The following is a 17,747-nucleotide window of genomic DNA, read 5'->3' as shown; positions in this document are numbered from 1 at the left end:
GGTTCTAACACATGTTTTACAGGCATGTTCTCAGAAAGTCCATTCAGTCCCATATGATATCTCCCAGGGATTGCAAGGAATGGGACAGGGAAGGTAGCTCTTTATGTTAATAAACTGCCAACAAATCACCTCATACTTTCCTTGCCAGAACTGGCTGAAAATGAAATGTCAGAGAGAGTAGCTTTCCTTTCATCTTTCTCGATTCCTCCTAATCTCTTGAAAAATAGCTCCTTAAGAGTACTAAATGTAATAAATCATCTGGGCTATATAAGAATGTATATATATATACACACTTATATTCCTGACAAAAACAATATTGCCACTCCCATTTCAGACAGTCACATCCCACTTTGAGGGCTATATATACCCTGAAAAGCACAACAGATATGTCTGCTTGGTTATGCCACTTACCTGAAGCACTCTTCTCCTCACTGCCTCTTGGTGATCAGCTAGCTGTATAACGTGCATCCTTACAAAGTGTATAAATGCCCACAAGGAAATTTAAAGGACAATGGCTCTTCATTCTAAATAACAGGCACACCTAAGAATGGAGAGGAGGCAAACTGAATAAAAAGAAGTTAGAGTGGACAATGATTGATGCACATATCTGGGTAGAGTTACCTTTTCTCCTCATCTGTCACTGTGGTGGTTCGAGATGTCTATTATTATATAGACATCTGGCCTGTTAATGTTATGGTCAGTCAATGCACATGCTCAGATTCTATTCCAATCTACAAAGCCATTCTGCATAAGTTTGCACTGTATTGGAAAACTCCGTCTGCACACATCACCAATGCACTGGCCAAACAGTACGGAAATGACTCACAGGCAATGCACTACTTAAAATTTTGCCAAATGGGGCAAGGATTGGAAAGTTTTTGCATCTGCCATAATATTTAGGCCAACTTTCTCTTCTGCTAGGGAAAGCAAACAGTCTTCCAGACCAGATGAATTTAAAAGGAAATCTCACAGATTCTGCCCATTCATTCCATTCACATATTTCTATTCACTAGTTACAGTTCCTCACTATTTTATTTATATCCTTTAGCGTAAGAGTTAGGTGCCACTTTGCACCAGTGTTTCCAATAGTTATTACCAACCCATGTCATTGAGTAGACTGCTAAGATCAAACGCCTTTTCTACAAGAACAGCACAAAAATACGGAGTTTCTTATCCTGCACTGATCACCTAGTCTCTTGCTAATCCTTATTTGATGGAGCCCTAGACTGAATGAACATTTAATTCTTTTAAATGTACAAAAAATATTAGTAAAAAAAAAAAAGTTGGAGTTTACAGTATAGATAGAGAAACAAAAAACCAACTGAGGAAAGGACAAGCGAAAGTGAGAAACACAGGTAACAATTCCAAAGCCTCACAGCGGACTCACATGAGGAACTGACATTAACTGTAATAGGAAGGAGCTGACTATATCCCAGAGACATCTCTGATTACATCAGCAAATGAGAGAATGAGAGGCTGATGGGTTGGAATGACCTGAGGTAAATTTATCCTGAAAATCAGTTCATATAGGAAATAAATTTTAAAGATATAGGTATGTTTCTGAAAAGCACCCACCTCTGTGCCATTTTTCAGGATCACAAAACAGATGATGTTAAAGGTACATTAGGCACAATTGTCACAGGTAATAAGCAAAACAAGATTTAGTTAAATATAAAATTATTAGACCAGACAATATCACTGAAAATATTTCCTTCAGAGGGTATTTATTAAGTTTTTAATTTAAATTGCAATACTGTTTATAATAGATGCTCCATATTCAGTCCTTTTCTCCAGAGTTAAAACTAAGAAACAGGGAAGTTTGATATGATTCAGACAGTGATAGGATTAAAATGTAAAATCCAGAAGGTAGCTGCCTGGGAGAATTAAATGTCAGCAGTCATGAGCAGTGGTAAAGTCTTTTTACAACACAGACAAGTTTTAATGCTTTAAAATGGAATACATTCAAGTGTTAGGTGAGGGGTTTGGAAGGTCTTTGTGGGTTTGGTTTTTTACAATGTTTTTTTGAGAAAATAGAAAGTATTTCTAAGACTGCATCCTGGAGGAAATATTCATTTCCCTGCATCTCACAGGATCAGAGAAAGGCGTATCAGGACTGTGTTCTCAGAAACTCATTTGCTTCCACTGAGCAATGCCAGTGCTCCTGTATTCCATGTGGCAGTTCTTTAGAAACTCAGACGACCAATATTTATTTCAGCACATCATTTTTTAGTGCTGCTCTAGGTAACAGTTTTGATCTATAATTCCATGTGTGGTTAAAAGCTATTGATGTTATCATATTTTTCATATTTCAGTTGAAATCTACTAAACCAATAGCCACTGTGGTGTGTTTGCTGGATGCACAGCTGGGGTTTTTCAGCAGTTAGCCTTTGCAACTTACCCTTGACTCAATGAAGCTGAAAGACACCTGACTTTCAGTTAATAGAGTGAGGCAGAGAGCATTTTTCAAGGTATTGGAAGGCAATCTCAGCAGGATTATAGGCATACAAAAGAAAACATTTCTGTGCTTTCTTCAGAGAGACAATTAATACCTTATGTAGTGAGGACATTTCACGGACCTACACTCCTCCACCCTACCCCCAGGGAAAGGGTTTAACTGCCTAAGTGGCTAGAAAGGCAGAGACAAATCCTAGTCTGGGTTTACAAAGCCATTAGCCTCTCGGTAAGTCTACACCTGTAATACTGTGCTTAATGTGGGCCCACGTGTTCATATTTAAAATAGCTACATAAAGGACTGTTTTCTTAACATGCCCCTATTAAAGCATTTTAATTGTTCTTTACCTCACATGCCAGCTACTTGCAAAGATTACAATATTTTAGCACAGTTATTCTTTTCTTATATTCATACTTGCTTTGATTCTTTATTCAGCAGAGGACTGACGAACAGGAGAACAATGTTAGTGCCTTCTGGGCTTGCCATAAGGGAAACTGAGATGATAAGTGTAATATTCCCAAGAAGCACTCTGTCAAGAACTGAAATATATAAAAAAGGGTGACCAATTTTCTGCTCTAGGCCAGCTGTGCCTCTTCAACACTCACAGCTTTACTACTGCTGACAATGCAGTACAAACAGGGAACAAACAGCACTTGCATGCGGAGCATCTCTTGTACATCTTGTGTAACTGTACGCTGCATGATCCATAACAATTCAGTCCCACTGGGAAGCATGGACAAAATACACCATTTCAGAAATTACAAATTCTGACTTTTGATCCAAAGGAACTTCTGTTACAGATCTTGCATTTGAAATGATCTGTTTTCTGGAGCTGTAAATCTTTCCATCATAGTAATACAAAATTTTGCCCAACACATGTGGTCTCAGATTTCCCTTTCTATTCCTCTTATACAATGTCAGTCCATTTGATTTGGTGGTCATACTAGTCACCTCTGAAGTTACTCTTCTCAGGTAGCTGATTAGTTATGGAGAACACAAGAAAAATTAAAACAGCAAAAAAAATCCTGAAAGGGAATAGGTTCACTCTGGGATCTTTTATTTTATTTAAATAAACAATGTAATTTAGATTATAGAATGGGAGAATCCAAGCTTTGGCTCCAATTTCCAGATGTTACTTCAAGCAGCAAAGCAAATGTGTTTAAGTGGATAACTCCTTTGATTTAAGAATTAACTTTTAAATTTATAAATGGTGTTCATTTTCCTCTACTTTCAATCAGTTTTCACTATTGTGAATTTATTTTCTATAAAACAGATCTGTGAGTTTCTGAAATGTCTTGGAATGAAAAGCTGTACTATCAGTGTTATGCTGCAGCTACTCTAATTCATTGGCATTTATTTTACACCATTCTTCTGTGCAAAATCCAGGAGTAAAGTAATGGAACTTATTTATAAACCATCCATGATGCTATCAGTTCAATAGTCATAAAACGTGACTTTTATTTCTGTGCATTCTGCTTTCCAATCTTTTAAAAGATTATTGCAGAATAATCAGAGTTTTATACAAGCATATTTAATTCATTGGCACACATATTTTCCTTCATTAGGTATTTCATACTTCATTTCATAAGGTTTTTTACTACATGGAACTAGAATGCCTGGCTTTAAAAAGTCTAGATTCCTGACTTCACTAAATAAAATTTGTTGCAAGGAGAGGAAGAAAGGTTTAAAGAAGTCATAGCTGATTTCTGAGATTTGAAATCTGCAGTAAACAGATCTGAGTTTATTATATGGCACTTGAATTGAAATATCAAATTTTCACTATACAATTAGGATTCTGTGAACTCCACTTCATTTTTTTCTCCATTTTTTAAAACTCCATTCCCTAAGACTTCTCCCACAACATGATTTTTACCTCCACATTATGGTGGGTTGACCTTGGCTGGATACCAGGTGCCCACTGAGCCACTCTATCACTCCCTTCTGCAGCTGGACAGGGGAGAGGAAATATAACAAAAGGCTCAGGGGTCAAGATAAGGACAGGGAGAGATCACTCAGCAGCTACCATCATGGGAAAACCAGACGTGACTTGAGGCAATTAGTTTAATTTATTACCAATCAAATCAGAGTAGGATAATGAGAAATAAAAACAAATCTTAAAACACTTTCCCCCCCGTCCCTTCTTTCTGAACTTAACTTTAGTCCCAAATTCTCTACTTCCTCCCTGTCAGTGGCTCAGGGGCAGGGGAAATGTGGGCTGTGGTCAGTTCATCACATGTTGTCTCCGCTGCTCCTTCCTCCTCCAGGGAGGATTCTTCACACTCTTCCCCTGCTCCAGTGTAGGGCCCCTCCCATGAGAGACATGAACTCTGTGAACTTCTCCAATGTAAAGTCCTTCCCACAGGCTACAGTTCTTCACAAACTGCTCTAGTGTGGGTCCTTCCCATGGGATGCAGTCCTTCAGGAACAGACTGCTACGGTGTGAGTCCTCCATGGGGTCACAAGTCCTGCCAGCAAACCTGCTCCAGCGTGGGCTCTTCTTTTCATGGGTCCACAGGTCCTGACAGGAGCCTGCTCCACCTTGGGCTTCCCATGGGGTCACAGCCTCCTTCAGGAGGATCTAATCAGTGTATATAAATATCTGAAGGGAGGGAATGAAGAAAAGGGAGTCAGGCTGTTCTCAGTGGTGCCCACTCTTAGGATAAACTATAATACAAGGGATTCCATCCAAAGAGAAGAAAAAATCTTTTTATTCTAAGAATGGTCAAACCAGATGACCTCAAGAGGTTTCTTCCAATCTTTACAGTCCTGTGACAACAGCTGCCACTGAGATGGTGGAAAATGCCTTCAAAAAGCAGTCTTTAAAAATCAGTCTGGAGTTCCTCTGCTGTTTTTTCTATTTAGAGTTCAGAACCATGAATTCCATGAAATCTAGCATATTAGTTAGACCTTAATTCCATGCATTTCATTTTTTATTCTTGGAATAATATCAACCTCCATAACTCCAATTTCATGGTTTCTGAGTAAACATAAGGAGTGAACCAAAAAGGCTGTAAAACAAAAAGGCAAATAAAGAACTCAAAACATATTTCTTCAATAAAAAACAAATTAAAAAATATAGATAGAAAGCAAAAACTCATAATTCTGGAGCTAAGCTCAGGTTTTGCTGAACATTAGGGACAACTATTGCCACAGAAGTTAACTGCCAAGCCTCTGTTTGTGGCTCTTGTTTGCAGCACTCCAGTCACTGCACTCCTGAAATGCCAGTTAAAAAGCAAACAGGAGCCAGGCACAATCATCTCCCACTCTTGTGCAAGACCTTCCGCCAGCAGGTTCGTTCTTGTAAAATGAAACATGACCACAAGCGCCTCATGGCCACAGCTCACTTAGCACATTAACACCATTACCACCATGTGCTCCTTCTGCCCATGCTGACCTCACAGCAAACTCAAGTAAAATCACAGGGAGACATTGCTTACAAATTAAATAGACACTTCCCAATTTCACCTGGGGTGACAGTCTCCATGAGTGCCGAATAATCAAACTCAATACATATCTTCCTTCTCCAAAATGCATTTAAGCTGTTCTAAGCAGTTTTATTGTGGAGTCTCATGGCTGAGTAATGGACAAACTTGAATCATTTCCTGTGATACTGCTTTGTAGGGAATACCAAAAGACCAGCAGAAACATCTACCATCTGTAAGCTAAATCTGAGTGTTCAGTGTCATTGCAGGTTTGATGAAAAGCTCAAGAGCCTGTTAGCACATCTGCAGAAGTCCACATTCCAATTACAAAAGGGAAGATTAATATCACCAACTCCAGTCAGCTGGAAGTTAGTTGACTACTTCAAAACGAGTAATCTTAAGCCCTACATGTACGAAGAGAACAAATGAGCACCTTCAGAAGATAATTCATCTCATCCTAAATCTGGTGTTTTAGACAAGATGAATCACTCTCTGCTGACGCTTGAGTCACTTCGCTGACTATAAAACTCAGTGTTTAAACTTAGACAACTTCTCAGATTTTAAGTCAGATAGGATGAAGGTTGCATAAAACATCTATTTTCTGAATTCTGTTATCTATATAGCCATTTTCATTGGGAATATATGTTCAGAGACACCTAGAAAGCAAGTTTCATATGTTAATATGTTGAGCTAAAATAGAACAGTTGTTCTGCTTGAGTATGCCTATAATTTCAGAGGCTTGATGCTGCTCTAAGTTGAAACAAACAAAAAATAATACAAAATTCACTCTTTGAAGGCTTTCTCCGAAAATACTTTTATTTGAGTCTGTTTAATTAGTTTTCTAGAAAGATGTTGAAATTCACTTTTTCAAATAATTTTATTGTTCAGCTCACAAAAGAAAAGCCAAAGTGTACGATTGGTTATTTAACTTACACATGTAAACAGATTTTGGTAAAAGCAGTCAGGAAATGGATTAGCAAATACTATGCAAGAACACAATCAGAAACATTTGGGCTACTGCGACTTGGCAGGTTACCACGCAGGACACATCTCCTGTGGTGATCCTGACCCTGGATAGTTTAGACAACTGAGTCTCATTTCCCCTAGAAAATTCCAGTTGAAAACCAGTTCAGTTGTTTGCCTCATCATTCACATCTTGAGGTAGTTACAGAAACCTCGCTATTCTGGTTGTTTGGGGATTTTTTTTGCCAAATTTGTCTCCAACTTAATTATAGCTTTTTTTTATATGTCATGTTTTTAATTTCTGATTAAAGGCTCAATCATATTTCAGACTTTTAAAAGCAAAGACAAATCCTTTTTGTAAAACAGACCCTCCATTCCCTTGTCCTCATAACATGTACCTACAGGTCTTACAGGATTTTTTTCCTTTTTTTTTTTTTTTTTTTAAGCTTGGACAGTTAGAATTGTGCATGATTCTGATAACCATTGTCTTTCATTAACCATTTTCTGCAGCATCAACACTCCCATCTTTACCAGAAATATCTTATCTGAAGCATCCTTGCATCATACTAACACTTTTCACAAATATTACATATTTTTAGGCCACACTGATTCTATAGTAGACTAATTCAACTAAAGTGTTACAGAGACACAAACACTAATGCTCATTAATTAAGTTGATCTGTAAATCAGATGAAATAACCTAGATAGACTGACTCCAAAACAGCTTTGCAGATGGATGAGAGAACAACCCAATTACTATTTGTATTTCGAAATAAGGAACATGTGGTCACCTGTGAAGCGATGTGAGAGAAAGCAAACCAGTGATCCAAAGTTTCTATTCTCATTCAGGGCTGAAAGCAGCCCAAGGAGGATGGGAGAGAAACTACAGTCAAAAGCCTCCTCCCCTTTAAAGTGATGGAAACCACATGGATCAAAGGGGCAATTTCAGGGGTGAAGAGGTGACAGAGAGGCAGGCAGGCAGGTTTGAAACCTGGTTCCATCATTTCCATTAAAATTCCCCCTCCTATGTGAAATACAGAATGCTGTATTTATATGAAGTACTCTTCCATTTTATGGCAATAGACTTTCAGCACTTTTAGTACCTGAATTTACACCGTGCCCTGAGCTGGCACTTCTGCTGATGTTTCAGTGCCTGTCAAGAATATGCAGAATCTCAGTTCCCTATTTCCGGATGGGATCAATGACAGCTCAACTACAACACAGGCCTAATAAAGATCACATCAAACTATGAAAATATACTACTGTGAAGTTTTCTGGGGATGAAAATATCTGGTGTTCTTTTTATTTGCATATTTGTCAATACTGCATTTTGAAATTATATTCAAAATAAATCTGTACTTCCTTTCTATCTTTATGGGCTTTTATTTTCTTTCTCTGATCTTAATTGCTACTGAAGTCATTGCTTGGCATTGGATTTTGACCTTAAAAGTTTCTCTGTTGCATTTGATCACATAAATGCTTGTTTATTTATGCAATAGCATATATTTTATATTGTTTGCAATATTTTCCAAGGACTTCTGGCTCACTACAAATAAAAATTTTATATACTACTTCAATGCTCTGTTCCATGACAGCTCAGTATATCAGAGTAAGATATACTTAATGCTTGCAGTGTCTCAGCATGACATGCTGTGCTCTTACTGACAAATTGGTCTTCTATTTAGCATTAATCAAAACATTCAGTCGAATGACAAAATATGGGTATTTACAGTGGTTTTTGTTCTTTTCAATTTGTTCTACAAATACAGATACAAACATTTGATTTTTCACTGGTCATATGACTGAAACCTGCAGGAATACATGCCTCTTCCCCTGAATTATGTTCAAAGATCAGGTCAAACAAATGGTCACTTTAAATTCTGTATACTATGTTTAACCTCAGAAAAGATTAAAGGGGATTTGGTCAAAAACAATGCAGGAATTCGCTCATTTAAACATTTCACTACATTTAGTCTTTTAAGCTATCTTTGCCAAGAAAGAATATAAAATGAACTTAATACTTTAAAGCTTAGAAAAATTCATTACCACTAAAAATGTATTAACAAAAAAGAAAATAGTTACTTAAAACAGTAAAAAACCTGATACTGAATATAATTTTATGAATACCTGTCTGAACCAGATGCATAAAGCATACAAACAAGGCAGCTGCTGATGCATGTAGTACTCGTTTGTGAGACTTTCCATGTACAAGTGTTGTTTCATACCCTGTGTCTATAAATATTTGGCTCAGAGAAGACTTTATTATTGATATGAATATTCACTGCCAAGAAAGAACCAAATGAATACCAAATCTCTCCTATCTACAGTTAGGTAGGTAATCACACTAACTAATTGAAAGTATGCTGTTTCCTAACTGAACCAATTATGCAGAAAAGGCTGTGTAAGGTTGAGCTAAGCACCCTCCCACTAGCACAGCCACCATGCAACATGACAGGAACAAAGAAAAGAGTACAGAGAAAAGCGAACCATTCTGTTATTTATAAGTGTGCATTAAAAAGGGACAGTGAAAACGAAAAAAGCCAAAGCTGCCCATGGCACACACAGCCAGGGTGAAAATCCTTCCAGTGTAAGTCCAATAATCAGTTATCATTTAAAAAAAGCTTGGGCTTTATCCTGCCAGCTTTCTCTGATAAAGGAAGGGGTTATTAGACACCTGTTCCTTCATCAGAGTAATCCTTCTGAATTGCCAAATCAGAATTGTTACTTAAATTTTGAATATCAGCACAATAAAAAGCAAATGAGATGTGAGGGAACCTTTTTGATTGCTAAAATCAAAGTAAGCATATTAATGAGCAAAACCTGATAGCTAAACCTTTTAAATTCACAAACTCATCTGTTTGGTAGGAAAAGGTGACCAGCAAGTTATGAAGATAATATGACAAACATGGAATGAAAGAACCATTTAAAAATGTAATTTATACTCCATTTCATTCAGTTTACAAACTATTTTCAGACATCCCATTACACAATTATTTACTCATTTCCACCTGCATCATTTCTACTTTTTCATCATAACAGTGGTTACACCACTATTTCCTGCCTTTATGTTAATAAATTCCCTATATCAAAAACATATAGTCTGCACACAGTCCAACTCTAAATATCAGCTAGATTCAATTCACAGATTAAAAAGGTGTGGCACTGCTCTTTCTGAGTGAATGGAAAATATACTATGCATATCAGAATTCCTCTAATTCACTTTTTATGCCAAACAAAAAGTTTTCTGATAAACCACACCTCTTAGGAACTTTGTTCTTCTCTATTTTGCCTTACTCATTCTTTCTGTGAATTTTCTATGAACTGCTAAAAATACTTGATGTGGTCAAAGAAATGCACATACTATATTATATTATTACATTAATATTAGAATACAAAATTTCATAATGTACTTTATGTCATGCAGACAGCATTGATTCATTTTGACAGGATTGATAACCTCATCATTTGCTTTTATTGTCCCCAGTAAAGACAGGGTAATTAATATTCCCAGAGCGAATCGATGCAATTCTGTGCATGGCCTTCATAAGAAAGGCTTATTTGCTTTGCTTTGTGTCAATGAAATATAGCCATAAATCCATATTATAATAATTACAAAAAGGTTTATTTAAACTTTCACTATCATTAAAGCTACAAAAAGCTTCACACCTTTTTTATATACCTGCAACAATGAAACAGAAGCATTTCTGTTACTGTGGTGGATCTGAAATCAGTGAACTCAGGAGTACTGCAGTAAAATAAATGATATCAACTTTATTTTTCAGCATCATCCCTATTGCATAAAACAGATGCAAACAACATTAGCGCTCAGTTAATTGCAAGAGGTTTGTGCATGTACAGTAAAATGAATCAGCTACTATATTTTTAAAAGAAGATTTAACTTAATCTATTAGCTGTCTAAAGAAAATTGATTTCTGCAGAAAAAAATAAATCTGAATTGTTACTTCAATAGCAATTAGGTATAGAAAATATTAATGCACATGTTGTGCATGTGTACATACATCTTCAAAGAAAAGGGTCCTTATAAAATTTCTTTTACTGAAGATTCAAAACAGAGCCCGCAATCTGGAAATATCTATATGCTTACAACTGTTCTGTATTTATATGAATATCTGGCAACTGTGGCTTGAACTCAAGTCATACACAGAAGCGAAGGTCCACCATTATATTTCACTTCTGGATCTTAACTACAATGCCCAATTTGGCCAGTCCAAAGACAGATTCAGACTTTAGCTGAAAGGGAATCTCCGTAACCTGCAGACTATACACATAATTAAAGCACTTCAGATACATTCAAGGTTAGGTAGGAGGAATCCAGTTTTAAGTTCTCAGTTCTTTTTCTTGATGGTCCCTATGGTAGCCTGTTTCCATATAATTTTCATAAAAATAGCCCCCACAATTGCTGTCACATTTTTCCCTATCCTTCCAATACACTATTCATTCCACAGAAATATGTCTAAATCAAGGATATGGCTAAGCAATTTTCCTCACTGTCCTCTTTGGCTGTGGAGGAAGACAGGCACCTCCCTCCTGTGAGTAATGAGCGAACTCGGTTTAGATGTATGTTTTAGGAAGAGCTTCACAACAATTTGAGGAGCGTGTCTTGCTGCCTATGAAGGCTCCAAGGCCAGACCTCAACAGCGAACCTCAGATGTCTAAGCAAAATGAATCCTGCGCCTAGTTTCTCATCTCAGAGAAAATGACCAGTAAAACTGAAGCCACGGACTTATCCCTCCATAAACATGCTGGTACAACTTACTATGCCAGTACCTTGCAAAATATTGTTCGCACTATTTAAACTGCACCCAGCATGACACCAACCGTGCCAGCAAGATTTTCCCGTGACTTTTGGTAGGCAGAGTCACAGCGTAATGCTCGGTGTCAGTGAAAACAGTAGTTACGCAAGAAATATGGAAGGACAATGACACAGCCTGAGCAGCATGGACGCCTTTCCCGCTGTTGGGCAGCTCGCAGTCTCCTACTGCTGTCCCGCGGGGACAGTGCCGTGCACTGACGGCTGAGAGTGCCTCTCCTTGCCCTGGGGCGGGAGCACTCCCTGTGCAGTGCTCTCAACCATCGCCAACTTCATGGAACAGCCGAAAAGGCCTTTAACTCTGTGCAGCTCTGGTCTCACGTATATAGAGATTTGGGTTGGTCCTCGCTGTGTAACAGCGGTGCTGCTAAATGGAGACACTAGTGACCTCATAGCTCACTTGCACTTTAAATTTCATTTCGGTTTCCCGCAACGGCGGCTCCAAAGGCAGCTCGCATTTCCACAAACACGCTGAAAGCCCGCCTCACATCTCAGGCCCGCCTTAAGCAGTCCCCGCCCCGCCGGACAAGCCGCTCTCAGGCCGGCTCTGCTGACAACACCGTATGTCTGCTCCCGTGGCCACCTCCGCTAGGCTCCAGGTCCTGGAGTTAGGCCCGCGTGGAGAAACCACTTTTTTCCCCCCTTTTTCCGTGGTTTGCTGTTTGTTTATTTGTTTGTGTTCAATACGGCGGCCGTGAGGAGGCGCGCGGGCGGCTCCGGCCCGCCAGGCGGCGCTGCGGGCGGAGGTCGGTGCCCGCTCGGTGCCCGGCCGGGGCTGACGTGTCCGGCGCGGCGCGATGGCGGCCGCCTGGGAGGAGATCCGGCGGCTGGCGGCCGATTTCCAGCGGGCGCAGTTCGCCGAGGTGGCCCACAGGTGAGCAGGGCGGTGCCGGCACCGCCGCCGAGCCCGCCGCCCGTCGCTGCGGCCGCTCTGCCGCCGCCCCCTCCCCGCGCCCGCCGCGCTCCTTTCCCGCGCCGCCCGCACGGCCCCCGGCCCGGACACACCCGGGGGACTCAGCCGGGCACGGCTCCTCCGTAGTTCCCCTTGTGCTGGTGCTCGTGAGCCCCGAGGGGCAACTGGGACCCCACAGGGTACGTGCGGGCCCAGGAAAGCGACTGGGTATGTTCAAGCTGCTCGACATGAGCACATCTCCAGTGCTTTGTTTCTTCCTTGTGTCTGGCTGACCAGTCGAGGTTGCCCAGAACTTGTTTTTATTAAAGAGAAAAAAAAAAATAAATCCCGAACGCGCAAAATAAAATAGAAACGGACAGAAGGATGAAAGACACGAATTGTTTAAGCACAACCATTCCAAAATTCACCAGCAGGTGCATTCTGTCAGCTGGCGGGGCTGACAGCTGTTCAGGAGGAGACTAAAAGTTGTTTTGGAGAGATGACCTGAGTAAGTGAAGCCAAATGGATGATTTGGTGCGTGATAAAACAGATTCAGGCAGTAGGGGTTTTTGTCTGAAAAAGTATATTCGCACAGAACAGCAAGTAATCTTCATTGTACTTCCTGTACTTAGTATTTTGGGAACATCAATTTAAAGATAATTTTAGCAAGTACTTACTTAGAATAACTGCTTGTTCTTTGTGCTGTTGATAGATTGTCAGAACGGAACTGTATAGAAATTGTCACTAAACTGATTGCAGAGAAGCAGTTGGAAGTAGTGCACACACTTGATGGCAAGGAGTATGTCACTCCAGCACAGATTAGCAAGGAGATCCGGGATGAGCTTCATGTTTGTGGTGGTAAGTGTGGCATTTGGTTTCTTCCTTTGGATTTGGAAGTTAATTTTGAAGACTACAGAAAGAGCTTGAAAGTTTTCAGTAGCCTTAATCTTTCAGGAAAAGTCAGCTCATTTCCATTTGCTTTACCTACACATTATTTCACCTACTGTTACTTTATTTTCACTTCAGATCTGTGTCAAGCTTCTAGGTAAGCATATCAAGATATGTTACTTGGTTTATTTTCACTCATGCAGAATTTCTGAGGTAACGTTGTCTAAGAACCCTTTCGAAGGAAATTTGGTATTTTTAATATGGTTAAGTATCTGGCCCAGATGTTTGGCCTTGATTTGGAATTTCAAAATCATTCTCCTTTTGTGCCACAGTAATCATGATATTTGTAACTTGTCATTAACAGATCTTTTATTTTACCAGTGTGAAGAGCCATCTGCTTTGTAAGATCTGACTTAAATATATAAGAAAGCAAATGCTCTTCAGGCTGCTTTTTGTCAGTGGTTTTAATGAATAGGCAGTGTATTGTACGTTAACTTATAATTAAGGGTGAATTTCACGCATCATGTTTTTGGAAAACTAAATTCTTACTATGTTTGTACAGATTAGTAATTTTGTTACTATTACCACAGGAATGCCTCAGTTTGTGTTATGCCATTTTGTTTCATATCAGTGTGATAACTTGGATTGAATTCAAAATTGCTGGTCTTTTGTTAGCAGCATCATGCAAAGGTAGAAAGTTTTGACAATCTCTGTTTTGGTACTCAGGGACTAGTTTCATTGGTCTACAAAAAAAAGTAAAATATTGTGTGCACGGTGGACTATGCAGTATTCTAAATTTTGTTCAAATATATTTTATGTACTAAAAGTGTATTTGTACTTTTCTTAAAGGTCGAGTTAACATTGTCGACTTACAACAGGTAACTTCTACTAATAAAACTTCACCATGTATATTGTAAATGTGACATTCATTAGTTATACTCCAGCTAAGTTATTTTTTTAAAGCAGAACAAACTTTATGAAGAACTGGCAGCTCATGTCAGAGTTCTGCAGATTACTTAATCCATTCATTTATTGCTTTATTGAAAGCTCCTCTCTGCTTAATGCTAATCTAGGACTTCTGAAATCACCACTGAAATACACAGATTTTCTTTATGAATTCTTTTCTTTGTAAACTGTGGAGGGCAAACAGAAAAGAAATAGGTTTCCCATTTAAATTGAAAGCTGCAGGAGCATGCATAATTAACTTTGCATGCCTCTTTGGATCTTCCCTCTTCATTAATCTCTTGTGTCCTCTAATCTTTATCCTCCAGTAGTCTTCCTCTGTGACTAATTTTCCCTTCTAGCTTAAGCAAAATTACTTGGAATCAGAAAACCTCTCTGAAAGACAATTTACTATTTTCTGACATCGCTTTCTGGTATTTGTTTATTATATAGGTTTCTTTTAACCTTATAGGGTTAAAAGAAACAGTTGAAAAGAGAGTTTTTTTCCCCTAAAGCGCTACTGCTTTATTTCAAAACACAGATTAAGTCTGTATGTATGCAATAGTAGAAAAAAATAAAAGCACCTTTCCTAAAGACATAGAAGTGTGTAAGTAATATCTCAATGTTTGAGAATTATTTTCAATTTAAAGTTCTGATAAGAGGTTTTGTTGTTGGTTTTGGGGTTTTTTTTAGGTAATAAATGTGGACCTTCTACACATTGAAAACAGAGCTAATGACATCGTTAAATCTGAAAAAACTATTCAGCTTGTATTGGGACAGCTTATAAATGAGTGAGTACTTTCAGGAGCAGTGTGTATAATTCACATCTTTTTTATTTTTTAAAACACAGACTAAAAATAACGTCCAGCCTTTGTTGCTTCTGAAGTGAAATAAATTTTTCTTGGCTGGTGCTGGGGCTGCTTGGTGGTGATCAATGCTACTTTTCCAAACAGCAAGTGAGGCCTATCTCAGCAAAGCATCCAGTGAATCCATGGAGCAAGGGCCTTACGGAATGTCTGTGTCCAGTGTCCTGCACTTAAGAGAGTTCATTTCTTACCCAGTGTGGTGTCTGTGTACAGCAGCCACACCTCATTTGCTCTATGGCTGTGCTAAATACCTCAGCTTCTCATTTTTTCCCACCTCTTAGCCTAAGATATTTGAGCTAAATATTGCATGGCTTTCAGCACACTAACAACCACTGAAATAGTACTCTTATGGATGGTTCTTATTATTTATCAAGCTGCAGGATCTATTCATATCCAAGAATATGAAGTTCCTGGCTCTCTTGAAATAAGACCTGTCTTGCTCACTAGCCTTTTTCTAAGTTTCATTGACATGTTTTCCTCGTTCTGTTTTTTGACATTTTCATACAAGCAGATAAATGACCCATCTTAATACCTGGTTAGCAGGCTTTTTAAGAAACCACACCTTTTCACTTACATTGTTCTCCATTATTCATTTAAAATAACTTTCAGTTTATTTTTGTAAACGTGCAGCAGAAAGAGGTATATTAGAAGAGGTCAATAACTAATTCAGCATGTCACCTCGAGGCTGATCTTGAATTTCACACTTAATGTGTTGTGTTTGTTTTTTTTTCTTGTTTTTAAATAAGGAGTTACCTGGATCAATTAGCGGAAGAAATAAATGATAAACTTCAGGAAACTGGCCAGGTGACAATATCAGAACTTTGTAAGGCATACGACCTTCCAGGAGACTTCCTGATACAGGTGATGCAAGCCACCAACCTAGCAAATGCAGAATTGATTGTGTTCATCTTCTTTTGTTATCTTTGCATTATCCATTGCTTGCTTTAATTGTGATGAGCTACTTGTCATTTTAAGCAGAAAAGTATCAGGTACATAAAGGTTGCAGTTTAACAGCTGTTCACAGGTTGGGGTTGATGTTTGCTTTTTCACTACTGGCAAAATTTCTTCTGAATATTTGTGACTGTTAGGAACAGATTAGGATTAGTAGTGTTAGGAACACCTTAGATTAGCATAAGATCTGAAAATTTTTTGGAAACACTTAAGATGTAGGGGTAATTTCACCAGTCTAATTAGCTACCCAGGAAGCAGAAATGCGATGGTAGAGTCCTTTCAGTTTATTCAAAAAAGATAAAATAAATATTAATTTTTAGGAACTGAAGCCAGGCATTCAAACGAGAACCAGAAGTACTATTTACATTTAGTTAGTGAGTGCAGAGTGTTTAAAAGGGTAGGGAGAATTCTGTTTTGTTGACTTTCAGTCAAGGTTGAATTTTATTTGGAAGATGCTTTATTCAAAGGATAATCCCGTGACATGTGTCAAGTGAGCAGTCATATTAGGTACCACAGCCAACCATATTGACTCTCAATGTGTGAACAGATTTCCTCTAATATTTGTCGCGTGATCAGTTTCTACAAAAAGATTTCTAACGTACAGAAATTTTTACGTGATTTCTCTTTGTTTCTTGGGTAGCATCTCCTGGCTTTAGTTCACTTTGCAAGGATGCACATTTATAAACTGTTTGCACCTTTTCGTGTTTATTGTTGTTAATTTTTATCTTGAATTTTTGAAAAAGTGGCTAGTGAATTCATCAGTCACTGGTTCGTACAAAACTAAGACAAAGATTAAATCTTAGTTTTCATTGTGCATCTCCAAACCACACTTATTTCTTCTGCAGAGTTTTCTGTCGTCATTAGATACAACTATATCTGATAGAAGAGGACATTCTAAGAGAAGCTAAATTCGTCTATTTACAGGCATTATCCAGGCGTTTGGGCAGAATTATTCATGGGCAACTAGACCAGGAAAACCGTGGGGTGATTTTTACAGAAGCCTTTGTGTCCCGCCATCGAGCACGCATCCGTGGTCTCTTCACTGCGATTACTCGGTAAATTACAATGCCTGCAACCACGTGTAAAATATTTTTACCATAGGTCTTTATGGACCAAATCCAGTTGTGATTGAAAAAGAAAAGAAAATATGAAGACTTGTGTATAAGATTCCCTTAAGTTCAGTTCCTAAGTGAAATATTCAGTTACGTTAGATTCACTTGTTAGAAACAGGGACCTCCTTTTGAAACGAGAACAAGGGAAGTATAACAATATACAATATATAACATACTTTGGGTTTTTGGCTGAAGAAAATGTTAATCCATAGTTCTTTTATTTGCTTGTAGAATATCTGTCCTCATTATCACTCTTAATTATCATTATGACTTCCTAGTCAGTTACATATTGATGTGATCGCTACATGTGATTATATATAAGTTTTTCTTATTAAAGCAATAAGCTTCTGTGGCAATTTGTAGGAAGAGAAAAACTTGGGAGAGCAAAAGTTTCCTTACAATAATTATAGTAGCTTTGTAAGATATAA

General features: G+C 38.3%; 1 protein-coding gene and 2 long non-coding RNA genes across 5 annotated transcripts in view; 1 reads left to right on the top strand and 2 right to left on the bottom strand.

Annotated features, from left to right (window-relative positions):
* LOC135411841 (uncharacterized) overlaps positions 1-557 on the bottom strand; it is a 31,773-nt gene extending 31,216 nt beyond the window's left edge. For both annotated transcript variants that reach the window (XR_010429347.1, XR_010429346.1), the window contains exon 1: positions 412-557. This is a non-coding gene — a long non-coding RNA (uncharacterized LOC135411841). The remainder of the gene's footprint in view (positions 1-411) is intronic.
* A 4,574-nt stretch (positions 558-5,131) lies between these two features.
* On the bottom strand, positions 5,132-12,426 carry LOC135411840 (uncharacterized). Its single transcript, XR_010429345.1, has 2 exons — positions 12,069-12,426; positions 5,132-5,460 (listed from the first exon to the last, which is right to left on the bottom strand). It is a non-coding gene; the product is annotated as an uncharacterized LOC135411840 (long non-coding RNA).
* Positions 12,403-17,747, top strand: part of UFL1 (UFM1 specific ligase 1) — a 20,734-nt gene continuing 15,389 nt past the window's right edge. For both annotated transcript variants that reach the window (XM_064649926.1, XM_064649925.1), the window contains exons 1-6: positions 12,403-12,542; positions 13,273-13,418; positions 14,298-14,326; positions 15,084-15,181; positions 16,003-16,117; positions 17,132-17,262. In XM_064649926.1, coding sequence (XP_064505996.1) covers positions 12,466-12,542; positions 13,273-13,418; positions 14,298-14,326; positions 15,084-15,181; positions 16,003-16,117; positions 17,132-17,262 — 596 coding nt within the window. In that variant the 5' untranslated portion in view covers positions 12,403-12,465. The remainder of the gene's footprint in view (positions 12,543-13,272; positions 13,419-14,297; positions 14,327-15,083; positions 15,182-16,002; positions 16,118-17,131; positions 17,263-17,747) is intronic.

The sequence above is a fragment of the Pseudopipra pipra genome, chromosome 3 (genome assembly GCF_036250125.1).
Source record: "Pseudopipra pipra isolate bDixPip1 chromosome 3, bDixPip1.hap1, whole genome shotgun sequence".
NCBI classification, from domain to species: Eukaryota; Metazoa; Chordata; class Aves; order Passeriformes; family Pipridae; genus Pseudopipra; species Pseudopipra pipra.
Note: the sequence above shows the minus strand (reverse complement) of the source record. Positions and strands in the feature narration are given on the sequence as shown.